The sequence below is a fragment of the Tachypleus tridentatus genome, chromosome 10, assembly GCF_004210375.1.
Source record: "Tachypleus tridentatus isolate NWPU-2018 chromosome 10, ASM421037v1, whole genome shotgun sequence".
Classification (NCBI taxonomy): Eukaryota; Metazoa; Arthropoda; class Merostomata; order Xiphosura; family Limulidae; genus Tachypleus; species Tachypleus tridentatus.
This window is the reverse complement of record NC_134834.1, coordinates 73,054,206-73,079,030: the sequence shown is the minus strand read 5'-3', so window position 1 is coordinate 73,079,030 and position 24,825 is coordinate 73,054,206. Positions and strand designations below refer to the sequence as shown.

At 31.2% G+C, this 24,825-nt stretch overlaps 1 protein-coding gene across 14 annotated transcripts in view; it reads right to left on the bottom strand.

Annotated features, from left to right (window-relative positions):
• LOC143229560 (uncharacterized) overlaps positions 1-24,825 on the bottom strand; it is a 135,618-nt gene that overhangs the window by 12,557 nt on the left and 98,236 nt on the right. For 11 of the 14 annotated variants that reach the window (XR_013015942.1, XM_076462068.1, XM_076462059.1 and 8 more), the window contains 12 exons: positions 17,996-18,195; positions 17,199-17,478; positions 15,506-15,562; positions 10,975-11,028; positions 10,117-10,210; positions 8,469-8,592; positions 6,859-6,908; positions 6,390-6,553; positions 3,854-3,958; positions 1,888-2,003; positions 1,574-1,662; positions 1,260-1,394 (listed from right to left, as the gene is read on the bottom strand). Coding sequence is in view for 13 of the 14 variants with exons in the window: in XM_076462068.1 (XP_076318183.1) it covers positions 1,260-1,394; positions 1,574-1,662; positions 1,888-2,003; positions 3,854-3,958; positions 6,390-6,553; positions 6,859-6,908; positions 8,469-8,592; positions 10,117-10,210; positions 10,975-11,028; positions 15,506-15,562; positions 17,199-17,478; positions 17,996-18,195 (1,468 nt within the window). In the remaining variant the exon portion in view is untranslated. The remainder of the gene's footprint in view (positions 1-1,259; positions 1,395-1,573; positions 1,663-1,887; positions 2,004-3,853; positions 3,959-6,389; positions 6,554-6,858; positions 6,909-8,468; positions 8,593-10,116; positions 10,211-10,974; positions 11,029-15,505; positions 15,563-17,198; positions 17,479-17,995; positions 18,196-24,825) is intronic. The other 3 variants (XM_076462064.1, XM_076462065.1, XM_076462061.1) reach the window with 2 other exon arrangements.

Below are 24,825 nucleotides of genomic sequence, written 5' to 3'. Positions count from 1 at the left end.
CATGCAAATGTAGCCAGCTGCTGTTTGACGCCCCTGTATAACCTGAAGCTCCATTGTTCCATGGAAGGAGGAAGCATCCCAGATTGTGATGGAACCTCCACCACTGTGTCATATAGAAAATGTCTCCAACGGGTTATCCTTATTGTGCCAGTAACGTTGGAAGCCATCTGGACCATCCAGGTTAATATTTTTCTCATCAGAGAACAAAACCTTCATCCACTTTTCTATGTCCCATGTTCGGTGCTTCTAAACAAAGTTTAACCTAGCTGTTTCATGGTGTAGAAGGAGGCGTGGCCTTTGAAGATGTTTATGGTTTTTAAAGCCTTTCTCTCGTAGATGCCATCTTATTGTTCTTGAGCTGCATTCTGTGTCCATAAGGGCTTTAATCTGGTTCAACGATAGGCTGGTGTCTTGCTGGACAACCCGTCCGAATCCTCCTGCTCAACGCCAGCGAAATTTTCTTGGGTCGACCACTTGAAATTCTTATTCCTATCTCTCAGGGTCTTTTAAGAAATTTGCAACAGCAGTTTTACTACGCCCAATCTCACCAGCAATAGCACATTGAGAGAGACCTTGCTTTTGCAGCTCGATATTCTGCCACGTTCAAACTCTGTCAACATTTTAGCCTTTACCATGTTTTTACCCAATGTAACACAGGAGATGTCAGTGGGAGATGCTGACAACACTAATACTTGAACACAAATGACTAAATTTCGTTATGTGTTTATCAATTAATGCTTCGTTTCAGTATGGTCTTAAACTTTTGACTGGCTAGTATTTAGGCTAATTTCATAGTGTTTACATATTCCCTATTAAATGCTAAAAAAGTTGTTTGTTTTTATTTTTCCTTTTCTTATTTTCATCTTTTGAAGTTCTAATCAAATAAGTGGTTGAATCTAAGAATGCAAAATGCATATTTTTTTCTTTATGTTCATTGGCCTCAAGATTTTGGCCAGTAGTTTATATACTTAATTATTCAAAGATATGCTAATACAAAGTCATTCATGATTTAAAATAAAAATATGCTCATTTACTTTTCTCCTTATTATGAAAGTAATAGTACATAAATTTTTGTCAGCATTTATATTCATAATATAAAATCAATTTTCTGTTATTTTAAAAAAGTAATATTACACTATATTTTAAGACAATTTTACTTTACCAGCCAAACAAGTTAGTAAATACATGCCATGTGTTAAGACAATTTTGCTTAATTGTATAAATTACAAAATTGTTCAGTGTTAATATTTAAATCTTACTTAGCTGAATGGGCTGTAAAATTGTACAGAACTCGAGCAACATTACGAGGTTCAAAAGTCTTTGGAAGCAGAGTTGTTGGAGAGCCAAATGGATCTTCATAGCGGTTTAATGGAATTGGAGATTTCTGAGAAGGACTGAAATAAATACATAAGAATATCTTTAATATAAATCATTTTTATGGGTATCTGATCTTGTTTTTACATACAAGCTGTTCAACACTTTTAGGAATTAAACATATTTCTTTTTATGTAAGTTTAAAATAAAAACTATCTATAGTCAGTAAAGCTATGACAGAACCTTAATAATGACTCACGTAAAGTTATCACTATGTCGACGCTTTTCCATTTCTTCCAATTGTTGAAGTTGCTTTTTGTACTTCTCTTCTTCATAGAATTTCCTCATCTAGAAATGTACAAATGCAGAATTATTTGAGTATGTTTATAGCAGCTCAATAAATATTAAAAAGGTTGAGATAGAATGTTTGTGTAATTACTATATACCAGGTTTTAAATATTTTATCACATATTCAGAATGTTACTAGTTGTTTAGAGCATTGGCTCCTTAGAGTATAGTTAATGTTAACCAGTAAAGTTAATGGAAGGTAAAAAGATAACATTCATCACATACTGCATCCTCTTGTATATGTCTCAGTTCTTCCTCCTCTATATAACCTTTCTCCAAGTTCCTTACTGGACTTCGATAGTGAATGTTTACTTCAGATTCCTGGTATTGGTGGGAGGAAACTAAAAAAAGAAACCAAAACTTGTGATATAAAAATAATTTGTGTTTGTATCCACAGTGAGGGGAGAAGCTAAAAATAAACAGAAATACAGAGGTTCAGTGTATTATATTGAAATGATTTTGGAGTCTCCTTATATTGTTACAACTAGACATGCTCTTTTGGGTAGTTGTGATTCTTAACAATAGCTCTGCAGGAGTTTATACTTCAAAAGACTCAGTCATAAAGCTACCATGTTAAAAGTTCACCCTTCCTACATTGCAGCTTTCCTTAAGCCCTCTAACATATAAAGACAGTGGTTTCCCACTACCCATTTCAATGGCCTGAATGCACATAAATGCATAGGCACTTCACATGGCAACATGGCACCTCTTCATATAGAATTACATCAATACCCACTTAATTCTCAAGCTGCTTTTCATTAAACGAATATATTTTAAAAGCAATCTGTGGACATAATTCATGTGGCTCTTCCTGATGAGGACCCTTACTGGATATGTGATATACTGTTGTTTGAATCATGTGGAAAACTGTTGCTAATAATCTTTCTTTGTGTTTGTGAAATTTTACCTATTACATGATGTCACACTGTACTGTCTACAGCTTAGGTATGCAATATTGCATGCCTCTTTTATTTGGGTGGTTCTCCTCAAATTATTCTATATTCCTTTTTTCCAATGTCATTAAATACAAAGTATGATTTTTGCCTTGAGTATATTCATGTTTTGCATTGGAAAAAAATCTCATGCATCTTTCCAAAAAGTTATCAGTTTCTGGCAGCATCACACATCAACATACCTTTTCATCACAATTGTATATTGGTTTTGGTTATGTGACTTATTGATTTGCATACTCAAAATAATTTTGACAATGAAAGGTAGTCAACCCTCTGAATTGTTTCATCTTCAGCAAGAAAATGTTAAAGAACTTGTTAAATTACTTTTATTTCCAGTGAAGTAGAAACAATTACTATTAAAGTGAGAAAACAGTGTTTTACTCATTGCTGAGGGAGAAGCTAGAGGAGAAAATGTCTTACATTAACTTATTTGTTCCTATTTTCAATGAAAAAAACAACTAAGCAGCTAATGATATAGTGGGATTTGACCATATCTCTTGTAATGCACCCATGGCTATAAATTGCAAAGTAATGTTTTCTGATATAAGGATAAAAACCATAAAACATCAAATTCACAGTCTGTACACAGTGACCAAATCAAAAACACAGAACTATGTTTTATTATCTCCAGTGAAAGGAAAAGCAGAAGGGAAAAATATAAAGTAGCATTATAATGTTAATTATTTTTTCTAGCAGTAGTAAGCAAAATATTGATGTATAAAGAGGGAATAACAGTAAAAAAATGTGTATTTGTATCTTAAGTAAAAAAAACCCAAAAGATAACCATATGCTGCTAATATGAAATAAAAATGTTTTTATTTTCAGTGATGGAGAAACTAATTGGAAAAACAAATACTATACTTATTTTCGTTCATTACATACAACAAGATTACGAAGACAGTTTGTAAGTACCCTATAAATTTGAGATTAAACATTATCTGTTACTGACTGTGAGTAATGGTTTCAATGCAGAAACCCAAGTAACTTTCTCCATTAAATGCTTTTCTTATTTTAGATGACACTTCCCTTTATATTGTTCTGTACTAACAAACACAAACTCCACCAACAGTTCTTTTTCCTTTTTATCAAAGTGAGTTGTGTTTCTCCTTGAAACAGTACAATGGGCATTACATTATGTAAGTAATAAGCAAAGTTAAGAAGATACATGATTGGCAGGGAAAGGAGCAACCATCAGGACCAGTGCAGAAGAGCTAACATAGCATAGCTATTTCTCCTACCTGGTTCACAGGAGTAGCTAGGATAATATGCTGTTAAGATGTCAGCCTCATCAAGCCTGGGTGTTGGTGGTGGTGGACCAATCAACGGTTCTGTCACAAACAATTCTTTTATAATCAGTTAGTAACAGCAGCATTCACCATGCACAGTGAGCTTATACAGATTTAGTAACATTATCAAGCTTTTAATACCTATAGAAACGTTACTGCATACAATTTTATTTTTTTCAATAAATATAAAGAGAAATTTAAAAAAACAACTAATAAACATTTAATTAAGTGCAAATTGCTTTATAAAATAAAGGCTGTTCAATCCAAACAACATACTGAAGTATTTACTGAGAAACTTCCACTGATCAAAATGTTAAAGGTTTTTGGAATAAAAAACATTACTGAGTTAATAATAATAAAAACAAAACATACAAAAAGCAAAAACACAGCTATCAAAACAAGAGCTTTTACCATGCAAACATATATTGTGCAAAATTGTCAAGCTATTAGAAGGAGAAAGTATGCTCTGTTAACATTCCAAAGAAAATTCAAAAGATGTTTATACTTCCAATACTGAAAAATAATAATAATTCAGGAAAATATTTTTTTATCCTTAGTATATTAAAAGGAATGTGATAATATTTAATACTTGTCATAACAAGCAAGTTTTATTGTGGTTAAATAACACAATTAGTAGTCCAAGAAAACTTAAAACACATCACCACACCATTTTTAGACATGTCATCTATGGAGAAAAATCACTTTAAACTAAAGCTACACTATTTCGCAAATTAAATATCTGTTTGGAATATTTTTATTTGAAGGCACTACCTAACTGTGGCTCACACTTGGCATCTTGTTTAATATAGTTTTTCAACACCTTTCTTTATTGTAACCTAAATTTTTAACTGAAATCAGATACACATGTGAATACTACTCCGCATTTTCTGTTAATTAATGAAAATTTTGTAACTATTATTCAGTGACTTGTATATTGACCTGCAAATAATATAACTTTTCTAGCCCTCAACCACTTCTTTCAAGTCAAGCATTTGATTGCATGAAATCCATTCTGGCTAGCATATTAATTACAAATTATCTGTTTCTTACCTTTAAATAATTACTTGCATAGAATTGGGTCAAAGCTTATTAACACCACATATACCCACTTGGATACATCATTAAAAATTAGTGTTATTATAAAGTTTAAAATCTAATTTTAATATATGTTTGTTCTATATATTATGTCCCAATATCATTTAGTAACAGTAAAATAATGACAGTGTTTTCATACCATCATTATCTTACATTTTTAATAAATAAAATATGAAATTGTAACCAATCATTAAAGGTTTAAATTGAAAATCTTTATTTGAAAAGAAAGCATTTAAACAATGTATTATTGTGATAGAGAAAACATTACATTTTTTTTTGCTGCATATAAGATAGTTTTTCATAGAGACTTTTGTTTGACATTATGTTCAGCCCAGCTTCTGAGTTCTGTTATCAAGTTTTCATGTGTGATAAATGAAAGATTTAAAATATATATATATATTTTATTAAAAGTAGAGAGGATGAAAATTTAATATATTGAAAGTACATCCTCACTTACGGTTATAATGTCAAAAATAAATTGACAGTTTTAAATATTTAACAAAATCATTTAGGCAGCACATTCCATAAGTAATTGAACTATAACACTGGGCTGATCAATGGTGTGTTTGTGTATATGTTTATTACTTAAAAACAACAACTGAGTTTTGTGATAATATAAACATTATTAATAGCTTTAAAAACTATGAAAGAAACATGGAGTTTTTCTTTATATAACATGATCTCATTGCTGTTAGAATAATTATTAAATCCAGTATCTAATCACATTTTTTTCTGATAACTATTAATCATAAAATGAGCAATGAAGCTAACATTATAATTACTGAAATAAAATATTTCTGTTACCTGCTCATTTGTACATGTATGACAAAAAATCTATAAACACATTCAAGAGAAAAATATTTCATTTCAAAGAAGTTTAACTGTATCTTTAGAAGAGAACCATTACTGATGAAAGAAATTAAATGTATACATAGCTGATATGATGCTACTAATAACATTAGAAACGTTATTAAACTTTACAAATATTTTTACATAAGTAAAAAGTAAGTAAGTGGCACCAATACACATAAAATGTTTAATTTTCAGAATACAGAATATTTCATATACTTATTCCAATATACATTAGTGGATTAATATATAATTTATAATCTAAAACCCTGACCCTTAACAAAATAAGTACCTTTCAAGCTTAGACTACCACAAAGAATTTCATTGTATCCAGTAATTAAGACTGACCACAATAAAGTAACTATTGTAGCTCTTGTTACTGTGATCCTTCTTACCATGAAACAACTTTTCTGTATCTTTAGTAATCAATGCTCTGACTACCACAAACCAATTTTATTGTATCTATAAAACTCAGTACTATGACTACATTAAAACATTGTGTACTTAATATTTTAGCAATTGCTCTATAATGGAATTAACTAACCTTTCGGTTTCTCTGGTGCTCTCTTCCTAAGCCCCGTGAAAGGAATCTCTCCTCCACGCTGTATTTCTCGGTACCAAGCTTTCTGCTGCTCAGGATCCACAATATCAGTGTTTCCTGTCTTCTTTATTAACACTGAGTCACTTTCGTAACCATCAGGAAAGGTACTTGAAATTAAAAAGAACATGCTATGAAAATTTTAAAGAACTATTTTGTTTACGTTTTTCTTGTACTATACATATTAACAATGTGAAACTGTGTGTAGTTTCTTCATCTTAAATCAATATATCATGAAACAAGTGTTGATCAAAATCTACATGACATCATTCGCCAGAAATATAAAATACATTTCCTTTAACAACTGATATTGGAAACAATGTTCTTCAAGTACTATGTTTCTTTAACAATGACAGCACCTATTCCTAGAATTATCTTACAAAAACAATTCACAACCAAAGAAAAGCAGACTTACAAGTGCTGTTTTGGCCAGTGGTCTTGCTGGGGAGGAGATTTTTGCTTTTGCTTGAAATATAAAATCATTATATCACTTAGAACAACTCGTATACAAAGTGCTTTTTGAAACATTAACAAAATCAGTCTTAAATATTAGCATTTTTAGTACAATATTAATGCATGTCTGACCACCCAGAATCACATAAAAGACAATCTTTTCGGAAATTTAACAAATGAACATTTAATAATTTTTTTTTCAAAAAATTAGATATTTCTTTTCAGAATGGATTAAGTATTAAAATAGTAAATGTAATGATTTTACTCAGTCACCCTTAAACGTTATTACTGGTGAGAGTTTACAGAGAAACTAAAATCTTTCTGCATGCTCAGATTTATATTAAACATTGCTGATGACTCTGTATAGAAAAACAAATTATCAATTTTCTTTATGTACTTCAAACCAGACAACAACAAAGATTTTATATTAAAATCAACCACTGCTGCTCCTGCATCTGTATAGAAAAGCAGATTGTCTTTATCCTTCTCTATACCTCAGACCAAACAACATAGACATTAATCAAACATTGCTGCTTAGTCTGTACAGATTGTTATGTAAGGCCTATTTTTTATAAATTTTTTAAAAAACACATTAAAGGATTTTTCAGTAAACAAAATAATTTAATATCTATATTAAATGTCATGAAACAAGTGTTTATACAGGTGCTCTTTTTCCTCTAAGTGACATTCATTTACTAGCTTTTGATAATTCAAACTAAGATATGCCACATGTTCACAAAACTTTCATAGTAACTTGTAATCATGAATTAAAGCAAAGTATAAGAGTACTGATACACTGTTATTCAGTCCAAATAAGCTCTCTATATCAGATGCACTACTTTCTATTGTAGATAGAATTACAGGTTACAACAATTGGCATAGCTACAAAATGTACCACATCCTGCATAAAAAGTAATTTTCCTATAATTGTAATTACAATTCTTGTTGATTCTAGCATAATTCTGGGAGTATATTTACACCACAGTTTTCATCTACATCTTTTAAATATTAGAGAGACCAGTGAGAAAAAGAAGAGAATGCAAATATGAACTTCTATTTATTCATTAGAATATCAGAAAACAAACAAAAATGATGTCACAAATCTTGTTACTGGACCACCCTTTTGTAAAGAAAAAAGAAACTTCAAACAGCTATTAATTCATTAAATCTTTAGTACCTTTCTTGTAAAGTTGAACTCAGCTTACAAAAAAACAACAACAGAATTTTATGTGAAAGTGTGTATGATGTATACCCATTGCTAAGAAATCAGAAATAAAATAATTAAATTATACTGAAAACCTATAAAAACATAAAATCAAAATAGATTCTATAACAGTCACCTTATAATTATAGATTTAATAGCCATTTATATATCTGTGTGTTATTATATGAACAGAAAGGTACCAGTAATTCACAGACATATATTAATACCAAGCTTGTATGATGCCAATATATATTTATTTTAGATATATATCAAAATTATATATGTAATTATTAAACTGGAATTGTTACTATTTCACAAAATGAAAATATCCCAGACAAAAATGTAAATTTGGAGGATGGAAAACTTACTAATTTAACTTGCTTTTGAGCGATGGATGATTTACCAGGTTCATACTCTGCTATGCTGAAAGGTTGATTTTTGTACACTTCTTCACACGTCCGTTGTGAAAGTTGGGACTGAGACAGTTGAAAACTGAATTTAAAAAAATATATATATATATTAATTCTTAAATGCCTCAAAATAATGTTTCTTAGAAATTTTATGTAGCAACAAGAAAGGTAAAGGTACAGCAGAATATGCTTAGAGTCTAATTTAAAAAAAAATGTGACAATTATTTTTAACTAATACAGAAACAGAAATTCACACTGAAAGTAGTTGAACCATTTGGGTATTTCTTTTAACTTTTAGCTGCTTTTTACTTATCACTATAGGCCTGGCATGGTCAAGCGTGTTAAGGCGTGCAACTCGTAATCCGAGGGTCGCGGGTTCGCGCTCGCGTCGCGCTAAACATGCTCGCCCTCCCAGGCCCTCCCAGCCGTGGGGGTGTATAATGTGACGGTCAATCCCACTATTCGTTGGTAAAGAGTAGCCAAAGAGTTGGCGGTGGATGGTGATGACTAGCTGCCTTCCCTCTAGTTTTACACTGCTAAATTAGGGACGGCTACCACAGATAGCCCTCGAGTAGCTTTGTGAGAAATTCTAAAAACAAAAAACAAACAAACTTATCACTATTTTACTAAAAATACATCTCCTAGGTAACCTGACACTATATTATATCCATCATATAAATATGCTATCTCAAAACAAGAAATATCCCAATTCAAACAAATACAAACAACAGTAGGAACTAAACTGAAGTTCAACACTATACAAGTTTCTGCTTTTTAGCAACAGATAGCAGCTTATAGTTTTTGTTGTTTTTTTCTTCCAAGTACAAACTTTTAGCTCATAGCTCCATTATCTCTTGATCAATTTAAGATCTAATTTCAGTTTTGGATTCAGAAGGTCAAACCCTTTTGACTGGTGTATTTGAGCACACCCAGTGCATAATAGATTAATTTAATCTAATCCTGTCTCAAAGGATTTCAATCTGATGGTAGGCTGGTAGAGATCCTGAAAAGTAATAAATATATATTTGTGCCTCACACCTAGTATTGTTGGCACACAAAAGTATAGCCAATAAAAAAGGAAAAAATGTCTCACATGTTAATTTACTCCAATCCTGCCTGTTGATTCCCTTGTTTTTTTTGTCACTTTTGGAAAGTATTTTAATCACAACACATTTCTAATTTGTCCTTTTGAGATTTTTTTTCTTTTTAATGTGATGGGTGCATAAAAAAACGAAGCAGCTGTAATCAATAAGTTTATTGGATTTTACATCATTACTGTACGAGGGCAATGCATGAGCAACGGCACATAAAGTATGGATTTATATTCAAGAGATAACTTTGTTCAAACATGATTATTCTTGTTAAGTATTATATTTTGCTTTCTCAATATTAGATTTTTTTTTTCTTAGGGAAGGTTTCTCATATTGGTGGATGTGTGTCTGAGCCTGAATATGATAGAAAGGGATATTCTTTTTAAATACATATACATCTTTTTACTAAGACTAGAATTTAGTTTACAATATAAAATAAAGACTTGTAAAGTCTGTGTAACAGTAACTTACATATTAAAAACATCTTTATGAATACTTAACCATTAGGAACTCACTTGTGTTTCTCCTGAGGAAGTTCTTTAGGCCATCGATCTCTGTCTTGTTTAGAACGATGTTCACAGATTGTGTATTTGGAATCTCGAGTATAGTCTGTAAAGAAATTACATTTGTTTTCATATATATATTCAAACAATAACGAAAACACGATAACAGAAAACAGTACAAATACTACTAAGGTAGTTCTGATCAATATAGAATCAAGACCATACAAAGCAAGAAATTAAATAACATAATAGAATAAGTTAAAACAAATCATTAATTATGTTACTAACATTTATACAAATCATTACCTTCACAGACAGAATCAACCATTAAGTCTGTATATAAAAGTCCAGACAGAAATAATAAAGTGTCAAAAAATTAAATTTGCAGCTGCTTTTATGGAGCCTTCTACAAACTGTTTTCTCGGTATAGTTTAAATGCCAAAAGCCATCAAACTATTGGAGACCAAAAGACTTAAAAAATTGTTATCAAACATCAAGTCAACATGAAAAAAGGTGGGTAAATTAACTGTAATGAAATACTTCCCAACATGTTAAGCCTTCTTTCACAGACATTTAGCTTGATGCTTTATAATTGAATGGACGTATAATTTTTTAAAGTACACTCATTTGAAAAACTTTACATTTTACAAATGGTTTACATCAGACATCACTCAAATAAATCAAGTGCCCATACTTATTCACCTTCTACTTGTGTTAGTCTCTCTTATGCCCTTTAGTTCACAATTTAAAAAAGTGTTGTATAGCTTTGTATTTCACGTTACACTATGTATATCCTACTAGCAACAAGTACCTTGTAAACAGTGACAAAAAATGATACATAAATGCAATTAATTTAACATTTCTACTTACCCTCTCTGTCATATTCAGGCTCAGACACGTATCCACCAGCACGAGAAACATTCGCTACCAAAAACAAAAAAAAATCTAATAACAAAGCTTACATACATGAGAAAGAATAAGCAATCACCTCAAATCAAACTTTTAATTCATTAAAAAGATGATACTAGGAACATTCCTGAGATTCCAAACTGCTGAAGTCAACATTTCTGCATCAACTTTTCCACATCTTTAGTCAATAATTGGATTTACAAAAATACATTATTTATTTTACAATCAACGTCTGATCTAAAATATACTAGCTTAGGACTATCTTTAATATTCAATAAAACTTATGTCATTGGTTGTATGGTTTCATATTTGTTCAAATTATTATATAATATTTCCATCTGTTCTTACCTGTGAGTTGAGAATCATTACATAGAAACTGCACCTGTTGTAACTGAGAAGTTAAGAAACAGTGATGTAAACTTCAGGAATTATAATCTTACAACTGCAGCTGTTCTCACCACTAAATTAGGAACTGTTACATACCTCAGAATGGCTGATATGGGTATTAACACTTTTATTAATAAAGCAGAGAACAATGTTTCAACCTTCCTAAGTCATCTTCAGGTTAACAAAGTCTAAAAGTTGTTCCCTGCTTTATTAATAAAAGTGTTAATACCCATACCAGCTGTTCTGAGATACATTTTTATTCCAAGTGGGTTTCTCGTCATCATTAGGAATTGCTACACAGCAGCTGCAGTTGTTCTCTTACCTCACGTTATAGACTGTTGTGCAATAACTTCAGAAATCAATGTTACAACTGCAGCTGTTCTTACCTTAAAGTAGGAGTCATGATGAGTTGTAGATTCACACACAGCAGTTCACTGTTAAAAGAAATTCACTTACATCTAATTTAAGATGAAAGTACAGCTAAAATTATTTTTAGCCTTCGAAAAGGCTTGTGAGAGTTTTGTATTATATCATTTGATCTCTGTAAGAAACCAACTGCTTTTAATAGGTTGATTCAACTCATTACTTAATTTGTAATGAGAGCAGCTTTTAATTCATACCAAAGATGCTAGTTTTTGGTTACACTTCCAGACCCAGTTGAATATCTAAGTATGGTGTTTCAATGTTTGAAATTAAAGCCATAGAACTGTTCATGTGGTTGCATGTAATTTTTCAGACATATGAAAGAAAATATTGTGTACAGATCCTGCTAAAAACCTGAGTAGTAATAGACTGGACTAAACTTACAAACAAGAGAGAATTCTGAAGTTTTCTCAGATTTGTGATACACTACAAATGTTTTATGTCAACACCATAATTCCATTTTTGGTCAAGTGAAAAATAAGTAAAACCATTTCATACATTAAAATGTACAATAGTTGATGTTCCATTATTAATTCATCCAAATAGAAATGTTCCACTCATTCTGAGTACAGAAACAAGCAACTGCAGTATCAGAGCAGTGCTATTTCAAGTAAAAGTTGATGCAGAACATTTATCAGCATATCCAAACAGTCCACTTCCATCTGCTGAAACATTATTGTATGAAAATGAAATAACTACTTATGACACGATTTGTATAGCATTGAATTTTCTAGCTAAATAAATCACATATTTTGATCCTAACATTATAGGGGGTTTCTTTTTACAACACAAAATAAGTGTATAGCATGCAAATGCAGATGGACTTCCTTGCTGGCAGATGAGAACTTTTTAATTCATGTAATGTCTAGATGTTGTACATATCACTGTTGTGAAACCTAGAATCTTAGCTGTCACACTGAACTAAGAAAAAATTCTGTTGATAAATAGATATTGCATGTGGTGAGAAAACAGGCTGCAAGAACAGTTAAGGATTTGGAACTAGCTTGAACACTCTTTGTCATACAGAAAAGCAAACATTATTTTCAGAGACCCAATGTAGAACAAAATATCACACACAACATCCTTTATAAATGTATACTTTAATACATCAGATAAAAAACAGCTTAGAATTATGAAACATAATAAACTTACAACAGCAACACTAATCTGTCTGTAATATCCCATCTTGTACGGGAAAAACAACAACAATCTTATGATAAAACAGAAAAATAATAAAATAACAGAATTTGAAACAAGTGTGAGAAAAACAAACCACATAAGTCACCAAAACATAGATCACTTTCTTAAAAGGCTTCAAACAAGTTAGCTGGCTCAAGTTCTAATGAATGACAATAGGATAACACAAAAGTCTCTCCAAGAAACAAAAAAATCAGAATTAAGTTCTGGCCATTACTACCACAGAACTAGTCCTTCTAAGAACTACCATGAGAACAGCAGCAGATTAGCTAATTAATTAATAATTAGTTCCAGACATATACTTCCCATAACAGAAAGTAACTGTTATAATACTAACTCATGTTGTGACGTACATGAAAAAGACAAATACTTTTGTAATACTAGCTGATTTTATTTATTATGTAAATGGGTTATAAATACTGTTACAATATTGACTTATTCTGTTTGTAATGTAAATAAGGCAGAATTAGTGTTATAATATTAGTTGATTTTGGTTCAAACACAGTATTTCCATCATGATACAGACAGAAAAATTATGAGATCTCAGGTATATATAACAAATATTAAAGTTGAAAATGATTGGTCTAATCAATCTATGGAAGGTCAGAAGTTCAGAATGATTACTGAATGAAACAGTAGTTTGAATAACGGCTGGTTTTGTTTGATGTGTGAATTACTGTAATAACATATTTGTGATTTTGTTTATATCACTTACATAAATGTACATGTACTCTTACACCATAAGCTGTTTTGTTTTTCATGTTCATAAAGAAGAAATACTGTTGCAATGCTAGCTGTTTTTTTATATTAATAAAAAAGAAATACTGTTATAATCTAGTTCATTGTATCATTAAGTGAATAAGAAAGAGGTAGTTTTTGTGATGTTAGCTTATATTTATGTTAATAAGTTAGAAATACTGTAACCAATATTATGCGATTTGATTTTATATGAGTGTAACAGAAACACCAGTTCAGCTGGGCAGTTGTTAGTATTTGCTAATCAATTAATCAAGACTCCATTAATTGATTAAATATGAATAATCTGTTAATAAAGTGTTCCTCAAACCATGTCCGTAATCAACAAAAATCACAAAAAAAAAGCAGAAGTTCCATCAAGTTTAATGACAATAGAAGGCAGCCTTAGTAGCTTTGTTATGACAGACATAGAGTGAGAAAATTTGTTGGAAATGTTTCAAGTAACTAGAGGGACAGAATAAATAAAAATTTAAATAAGCTGATTATTTTGTGATAATCAATATAATCAGAATTTTGATTAATTGATTGTTGGAATATTCAAAAGGAGTAGTAATCAGATGCACCAATTTTAATCAGCTGATCTACATATAATTTTAATTAGTCAGTCAGTTTATGTGACACTGATCAATGTCACCACTACTCTTCAGCTTTTGTCTGAAATATGAGAAAATTATGTAAGAAATTTCCTTTTTCACTTATAATTCTATATGATAAGTTGATGAAGTTTTAACAACATAAAAAATAACAACAATTGTTAGTTGAAATAATGCAACAGTTATCTGGTAGGAAGTAATTTATTATCACAAAGATTTAACAACAAAAACTTTAATAACTTTTAAAAATGTCAAAGTACTTAATTAAATAAAACAAACAATAAATTACAGTTACACTTCACAGTTCAATTTCTATAAATTTTGTTTATATTTAAAATATGCACTAATGTATGTTTTTCTTTTTTTTCAGTATACTAAAGTTACATGCTCAGAAATAATACTTTCAAAATACATTTCTGAAACTTAGGGAAAATGGCTTATGGACTATCTTTAATTCAATGAGTTTTTATAGTTACATGGGCTGATTAAAAACCTAGATAATGATGCATTTTAAATTTAAAATAAAATTATTTTGTTAGGCACTGTATAGCTTTGATAACTTACAATTAACTCAATAAAGTATTTGAGATTAAGTGGTAAATGTCATGGACCTAAAAGTCTACACAGTTGCTCTTTTAAAATGTTGAAAGTCCAAGCTGTTTGTTATTGAGAATTTCCCTATTTTATGGTTAACTTACTCTGCCTTTTAATACATAAATAACTAAAAAGTTACAACACCAAACATATTAATATTAATGGCACATATGATCAACAAAATTTGGTTAACATACATCATATACTATCAAACATTTAAATAAAGCTTTGGGAACTCTGACTAAAAGCAAAGACATCTGAAATACATTTTTACCACTTTTTAAGCTGCTTAAAACCCCTTTTTGTTTTAGATAAATTACTTTATATTATGAAATATTTACTAAGAGCGTAAAAACAGGTCTATAATCAAAGTAACCATTTACAATTTCATTAGTGACTGTGCAATGTCTCAGATACAAGCATGAAACAGAAAGATATTTCTTGCACCTTTGATTTCCAGCATAGAATTCTCTTTTTTTTTCTAAAATACGTATGTCTTTTCTTTTTTTTACATGAGTGGAAACTATAGTTGTATATCATACCTTTCCTATGATCTGGTTTTGAATCAATATATGATGGTCCTTTAGGCAGTTGCCCTTCTGAAATAACAATAAAAAGGAGCAACTATAATCAAAATTTACAAACTGCCATATGTTAATGTGTTAGCTAAAATAAAATTAAGTTTAACAAATTGTTTTCACTGATTTAATATATAAAACAAGAAAGAATGATCTAAATGCAATAACAAAATCTGTGTGTCTGTCTTTTTGTCTGTTATCTAACTACTCCTAGGTTGATGGGCTATTTATTATCAATCAAACTTTTGGGATGCTGGTTATGGATAATAGGCATGTTAATGGGGGGTTAACAACCACCTTTAATCCCATTATTGCTGTAATTGAGCATTTAATATCTTCGACTTAAGTTAATATTAACTACGTTAACAGATGGCGCCACATCCTTCAACCAAAAACAAAAACTTTTATTAAATTTTTTATTTCACAACATATATATAGTGTGGGAAGAGCGTACAAACATCTTATATTCTCAGGAAGCACAATAGCAATCTCTATGAAGGAATGCAATGAAAATAATGGCCACAGCTATTGCAGTACTACATAAATTTAGCTAAAATTTCTACCCCAACAGCTCCCATAACGCTGATATGAAGAACAATTTCTGAATTATACCTACTTTTTTTTTTGACCTCTAGCCTGTCAACATTGGCTCATACTACATTTCCATGGCCAACGACCGTCAATTAATTAGTAATGTGGAATACTGTGGAAAGACATTAAGATCTGGGTGTTGAAAGTGAGTAACAGAAACCACCCATACAGCCACTACTTTGGCTACTTCCTCTTCCTACAAAAGTTACCCTGGCCATGTACAATATATACCAGGTTTTAAGTGTATGCATAATAAGTTTGTAAAACTTATACAAAACTTTTGATGAGGTAATAATGAATACTGTAATATTTCATGTTATAAATAAATAGTGTAAAGTTAGGATTTTTGTGTTATTTATCATTGTATTTATCCTACACACTTAAACTGCATCACTAATATAGTTTAACTTAATCTAAAGTTTTGTGCATATTATAAAATTGACAACGTTTAATCCAATGTTTGTTTTATTGTTTACTGGAGTTAATGATTATGTAGTTATTAACAAAGAGTCAAAATTAGGATTTCAATCCTCTTCAAAAGACAAAACATTTGAAAAAGACAGGTTTGTCCATTTTATAACATCTTATACTGTGGTGGGTGTTAAAATACAGCGACAAAGACGGACAAAAATTGTTACCTAATAACATGAAGTGATACACAAAAAATTATATTCAACATACAAAACTTCTTATGTTTATTTTCATTACTTCTCGACGTCATTGTTTTTCTTCTTTGTTGTTAAGGACAAAGCTACGTAAAAGGCTATCTGTGCTCTACCCACCACGGGTATCGAAACCTTATTTCTAGCGGTACAAGTCCGTAGGCATACCGCTATACCACTCGGGAGCACTTCTTAAAGTCAAATGCGGGTAAACACTTTATAAGTATATAATTATTAAAGGATTAGGTCTTGTTTGTTTTATTTAAAGGCTAATGAATTCTAACAGTTTGAAAGTTGAAAGTTCATATTTTAAAATACTGATGACTGTAATATTTAATTATTGCAACGCAAAGCTACAAAACTCTTACAAGTTACTTTGTCCATAACATTGTGAACACACTAACCTCGTGCCTTCTGTATAAGAATAACGATCGGATTTTGAGTTACTGGTAATCTACAAACTTCTTCCATTTGAGAATGTGATGATAATGCTTTCACGCTTGGTCGTAAAACAGAACTTGAAGATTGTTCACATTTTGTTACTTTCGATTGTACGTTGTTTAGAAAACTTTTCTCCTGCGACTGGTCAGAAGATACTCTGGTTAATGAGAGTGTAGAAAAATCTGATGGTGTGTTTGATACTTTCAACGTGTCATAACTATGACAGTGCCCATCTAGGCGTTCCTTAAAATATATTACAGCAACATAAGTACATTTTATTTAGAAAATATTATATTATATTACAAAACTGAAATTATATGCATTCTACATTAGTACCACCAAATGTCTAAATTATTTGTATAGACCAATTAATTTAAATTTAATACTAATATAGATTTAGTATTGGTATCCACTGAAGAAAACTGTTATATTTAATGTAGATACAGCAACTCTTGTATACCCTTTTAGCTTGTAAGAAACACTTTAAAGACTCGAAATAAAACCACTCACAAATGGCATATTTGATTATTATCTATTCGCTGCACAAATTCATTAACTCCTCCAATTGTTCAGAAATCTCGATTGTCAGTAAATTTAAACAGTCGTAATAGACAAGTTTTAAACAACCATATCACGTGCCAGAACGTAACGTGACTCAAATCACGCCGTCTACAAATTTTAAATACATTCACATAATTACAACACGATTTTTTTTCTAATCAAACAATAAACCATGAACGTATCTTTAGAGAAAGCAAACCTTGTTTTCAACATTTTCTACTTTTACTCTATCTGTGTTCATTTTCACGCTTTTGAACTGCGTATTTTCGTCTGGCCCACTCCCAGTTGGCTCTTTCACTGTAGAAACGTCCTTGAACTTAGACTTTTCATCTTCGCGCCTCCATTTTTGACTTTTCATTTCCGTGGAAACACAAGAAATTGGCTGTCCAGGCGTCCATACTTTCTCAGAAGAAAGGATATAATTACTTTTAAGTATTTATGTGCTCCGCTCTGAATTAGTAAATCAAATACAACAACAAAATTTAATATTATTGCGTATGCAAAGTTCATGAATATTTCTATAAAATTAAAAGTAGATAAGTTGAACACATTTGAAGCTTAGACAAACAATTTCCTAAACTAACAAAATTCAGTTAATTCGATTGATTAATAATTCCTTTAAATGTTTTGATATTTCGTAGTGACAGGTAATAACTTTTCAAATCTACTCATTTTCCAACCTTATTTTGTTGAATTAATCGCAATATCCGGTAATTGGTAAAAACGTCTGAACTATACATAATAGATATACGTACGTATATATTCATACACAAATACATCACGATAAGGCTGAATCTAATTTTTAAACATTTCCTTACTGGTCTCATAACTACAGGTTTACCAGTAAATGATACTATTATATTCTTACTAATAAAGCTTTAAAGGAGAAACAGAAAATAAATATTTGTAAAAAAGTGTTATCAGTCTTAATATTATGCACTATCACATACAATACCGATTAGAGGGCTTCAGAAGGAGAAAGTGCTATATGCCGTAATAATACGTTTATAGTTGTGTTGTAACTTTTGAATAACTTGTGTTGTAGTTAAATGAGAATATTAACACAGTGAATCCAGTGTCTAAATAATTGTTGTTGTTGTTGTTGTTTTTTTTATTTCGCTCAAAGCTACACGAGAGCTATCTGCACTAGCCGTCCCTAATTTAGTAGTGTAATACTAGAGGGAAGGCAGCTAGCCATCGCCACTTACCGCCAACTTTTGGGCTACTCTTTACCAACGAATAGTGAGATTGACCATAACATTATGACGCCCCCACGGCTGAAAGGGTGAGCATGTGTAGTGCCACGGGGATTCGAATCCGTGATCCTCAGATTACGAGACGAACGCCTTAACCCACCTGGCCATGCCGGGCCCTAAACAGTATAGCAACAACAAAGACCAAACACACTTTACTCAAAATGAGTATAAGGATGTTAGACACAGGTATGTTTTCGTTTGTTTCGGATATTCACACACAAATTACACTTGGGCTATATGTCCTAACTGTAATCGGATGGTAGGATTTGATCACCACTCTTATAACATACTCAAGGCCTCAAGATATGGAGCTCAATTCTTTTTGCGGTGGCAGGGTTCGAACAGTGGATATTGGGATCTACAAATTGATACGCTAACCACAGATAAAACATTAGTTGTTGTTTACTGTAACTTTAGTTTGTAGCACTTCTATATGATTGTAAATTAAAAAATGAGTATTTTACTATTTATTTGTTGTTTGTCTTTCGAGCAAAGCTATATTGAGCAAGCTACTCTGTCAAATCGCGAATTTTAGCTTGCAAATCTATAAACGTTCCGTTGACTCATTTGGGGACGTTACTACACAGGGGCATGTTTATGTATTGTTTAAAATCAAATTGTTCGAATCGTTGCATTGTAGGAATTTCGTCACTGAAATATGAAATGCCAATATTATTTACTGCTAAGTGTATTGTAACCTGTACTTTAACACTACTCACTGTCAGATTGTCTTTACCATAAGATATGGTGAAGAAACAGAAATAAGACTGTTTTAGATGTTTTATACCTATGGATTTTTAAGTTGTTTAACATTTATAAAACGCAAGACTCAAAGGCTAAAACACACAATATGATAAGTTGGACAAAAACAACAGGAACAGTTATAAAGTGAAAAAAGACAGTAAAATATTTTATTTGATTTATGCAATAAACAAACTACATAAAAAATAGTAGTTGCACTCGGTTGATTTTTCTAACTTCAACGGTTTTCCATACACAGGTAAAACTGTCAAATGTCAAAAACCTGTGACAAAAAGGAGTATCCAAAAATATAGAGAGAGCGAAACTTAAAAAATATTAATATATCAGGGGAATGAAGAGGGGAAAAAATTTGGTTTGAATTTTACGCAAAACTGCACAAAGCCTAACTCGCTGGTCGTCCCAAATTTATCAGTAAAAGACTAGCGAAAAGGCAACTAACCCTTGGGCTACTCTTTTATCAACGAATAATGACCGTGTCATTTTTACGCTCCCACAGCTGACATAGTTGATGAGAAGGGGATTATAACCAGCGACCTACAGATTAAAAATCGAGAGTTCTAACCACCTGGTCATGCTGGGCACAATCAACATGAACAAAACTGTTTATTTAAACACCAACTCCACCCATTTTAATATAAAATTCACAATGGAAGAGGGGTTAAAAAAACAACGATGGATATCCTACACGTAAATATCTAGCGGCTTCACAATTCAAAATTATATATGAATAACACGTGCAACGGATCATATATCGAGTAGCAACCAGTACACTACATTAATAAAAAAGTGTATTAGAGGTCAATTCAATATTATTTTTCACCTTTGTTCACTTAACGAAATAAAAGATGAAATACATGGCAAAAAGTTTGAATAGTTTTCTAGAACAAGTTATTAATATTGCTACAACTTTTGCGTGAGATACAAGAGAATGATGAAAAAAGTACGGACAAAAGTTAACTAAATCACAGGAATTACACCACGCATAGAAAACAGAGAGAGAACAGCTTATAATAATACAAAAAATATACACAAAACACAATGAAACTCATACAAAACTTGAACTAATAGGAATTAGTTTGGTTTGTTTTCAATTTCGCGAAAAGTTACTATTGAGCTATCTGCGCTAGCCGTCCCTAATTTAGCAGTGTAAGACTAGAGGAAAGGCAGCTAGTCATCACCACCCACCATCAACGCTTGAGCTACTCTTTTACTAACGAATAGTGGGATTGACTGTAACATTATAACACCCCTATGGCTGAAAGAGCGACCATGTTTGGTGTCACGGGGAAGGAATTGGTACACAAACCTGACAGTAATGGATCTATCTGTCGGTTTAAATGTGAAAATTATAAATCTACAAAAATATATTGGTGAAACATGAGGAAACCTTAAAAGAAGATTTAGTGCATACCTGAAAGGATCACCACGTATAAATGATTATATAAATACGATAACCATTTAAATACGTTTCGATATCCAAGACAAGAAGTCCATAAAAGAAAAATAAGGAACACACAATATAAATATTTATATCGGATATCCCTTTAACCTGTATTGAGTGCCCTCTATCATAATCTTGACTTCTGTAATAAGCACTTACAAAGCTTAAGTACGGCTCGGCACGGCCAGATGGTTAGGGCGCGTGACTCAGAATCTGCAGGTCGCGGGATCGAATGCCAATAAAACCAAGCATACTCGCCCTTTCAGCCGTGGGACGTTATGATGTTACGGTCAATTCCACTATTCGTTGGTAAAAGAGTAGCCCAAGAGTGGATAGTGAAGGCAGGTACTCATCACTGCTAAATTAGGGGCGGCTAGCGCCGATAGTCCTGGTGTAGCTTTGCGCGAAATTCAGAAAACAAACAAACTTAAGTTCATTTTCTCTTTCCTTCTTTTACCAAGTGAAGAAAATGCGCCGAAGAAGTGAAATTTCTTGGCCAAAGATTTCTTTACAGGTTTTCGTGAGAAGCTGATATTTTGTTATGAGGACAAGCACGTACTTCTGAGTTGTAAGAAATTGGCGAGTCGTTGCAAAACACATACTTCTGAGTAATATGACACAAACATGTGGTTGAAATATTAGTAATAGGTAAGCATTTGACTCGATGTGACTAAGCCATTAGTCAATAATGTTGTAATTATGTGTAACTTTGCCGTTAAAAGCGTGATGAAATATTTTTGTTTATTACCAGAAATAGAAACATGAAAATATATACAATCTTGCTACCAGCAAAGGTAAGCACAAAATAATAGTTTGAGTTCTAACAGTTTACTTGAAAGTTTAAGAAACAATCTGGAGTACAAAAAGTTAAAACGGTAGTTATACAAGAGCAGAGTTAGTTAGTAGTTGATTATTGAGTAAGCGAGTGTGTTACTTGGTTAGGTAAATCACTTTTATAAATTATGAGTGTCCCCTGCCGAATCAATATGATCGCAGGGCCTACCAGCTGTACAAGTTTAAACCAAAAGTTACATAATTTATATATATATATATTTCTGGTTTGAAATTCAAGTATTTAGATATGAATAATGTGTACTTGCTGTTTGTCTGTGTTAATACACTGTAGTTAAATATCGACTGTATATTTATGTGAATGTAAGTACACAAACTGAGTTTCTACAAAAATATATTGTATATAACTTAAAGATGTAATAACGTTTTTACAGTAAAATGTGTATTTCATGTTCTTATGCTTATTATTTGGCCCTTTAACACTAACTTTTAAGGAAAATTTTCATGGATCTATAGGTTTCGTAGGTCCTAGGTACTGTGCTTATTGTGCCTAATAAATAATCCGGCTCTATGAGAGTGTGTGTGTGTATTTCAATGAAGAACTAGACATAGTAGAAAAATCAGCAAGTGACTATTTATTAATTATTTTTAAAGTTAGGCTTACAAGTTGACGAAACACACCAATTTAGTTATATTTAAGTAGATAGGAATTTGGATTATTTTATCGAATAGTCCGTAAAATCGCTCAACTCAAAGTAGTAGATTAATTAAATGACCCAAGTAAAGTTGGGAAATTTTATTATCAGATCCACACTAAGTGAATAACTAAAATTAAAACAGACAAATATTATCATCAAATTACAGACTAAATGAGTTAACTCTAATTACTATAGACACATTTTATTATCAAACCTCACATTAAATGAAGGATTCGAATAAAACTGATTAGTTACCATCGCATACAAGAATAACTGGGGTATTTAATCAAAATTTTAAAAAATAATAATAAAATCCCGGGTTAAAGGGATGAATCTTGTATATGATTTTTTGATTTCCCCAGCTGATGGAGGTTCTTATTTGAAAAATCTTATCTGATTAACATACCTGTATGGTTATATGATATACTGAAACTGATTAACATGCTTTTCTGATATATCTTTTCTTATTGATAATCATATCCAATATAACATTACTAATATGGTTTTTGGTATGCCTAACTGGTTGATGCATCTGTTCGCCATGTTTTAGTTGACTAGTATCGCTGCTTGATATGTCTGGGCTGATTAATATGCCTGTTTGGTATATTCTAAGTGATTGCTAAATAGTATATCCTATTATAGCATGAATTTAACATACCTTGACTGATGGATATATCCGTTTCATATAACCTGGTTGATGATATATTAATTTGGTGTATCTTAGCAGAAGAATATGCTTGTTTAATATAGCCTAGGTGACTAATATGTATATTTCATTATATTTACCTTACTGATAATATATTTATTTATATATATTCCAACTAATTGATATATTTGGTCACTATATCCTAACTGAATAATATTTCTGTTTCATACTGACAGAAATGCCAATTTTGTAATTCCTAAATGAATTGCTTATTTGATAAAATGTAGCTGACTGATATGGCTGTTTGATATATCCTACTTGAATTATACGCATTGTTGATATATTCAAACTGTTGCTACTACTGCTAGATATATTTTTGCTAACTGATATGATTATTTGATATATCCTAACTGAATGTAACGTTTGAGATATCGTAACTAATTCATATGCTTACTTGGTATATCGTTAATGATTGATATACTTGATTTATATAACGTTATATATATATATATATATACACGTACTGATGTATTATGTGGAGTATGGAAACAGAAATATATATCGATCAGAAACTTTATTTGTTTGTAATCAAACTCAAAGCTACACGATAGACTGGCTATGCTCTTACCATCACGAGTATAGAAATCTAGTTTCTAGCGTTGTAAACCCGCAGACATACCGTTGTGCACTAGGGGTCGACCAGAGGAACATTGTTAATTTTGCTAGTTATTTTAGTTTTAAGACAGAAGAAGAAGCGATAACCAATAAAAGAAATTATTAGGAAAATTCTTTGTGCCATTATACTGTGTTATTGTAGGATATTTTTAAAAAACGGTTTCAAATTTCTTCAGTTACTTTTAATTGTTAATTCGTATACAATACATCTAAGATCAAAAAGAGATAAAGAAAAGTTCCATTGGTTCATCGACTTGCCTACTGTATAAATCGTAACTGTTCAATATATTTCGACTAAACGACATGCTTATTCGATACATCCTTGTGAACTGATAAATATTTTTGATATCCCATAGTTCATTGACGGGTAACTCTAGGGTAAAAATGGGAAAGTTTCGTTTTGTAGATCTGATGATTATCTCAGATCATACGAAATCTGCTTCAGCAGATTACAAGTCGTTCTGTGGTTAAAATTATTTGAAATGATAAAAAATTTAATAACTTTTACAGTATGATATTTAAACGAAGTTTATCAACATAGAGAGCGACACAGTACTCTCCGTAAGAAATCAAGTTGTTCCACTTTTGTTTCAGAATTTCAAGTAAAGTTGCAAAAGTATTATTTGCCCACAGAAATCGTCAATTTTAAACATATATTATAAATGAAGGAAGTTAGTCAATATTGCCCACCTCAGCTGTGACGCTGATCGAGTAGTGAATTGTAGTTTATTATCAATCGTACATCACACTCCTAGCCTT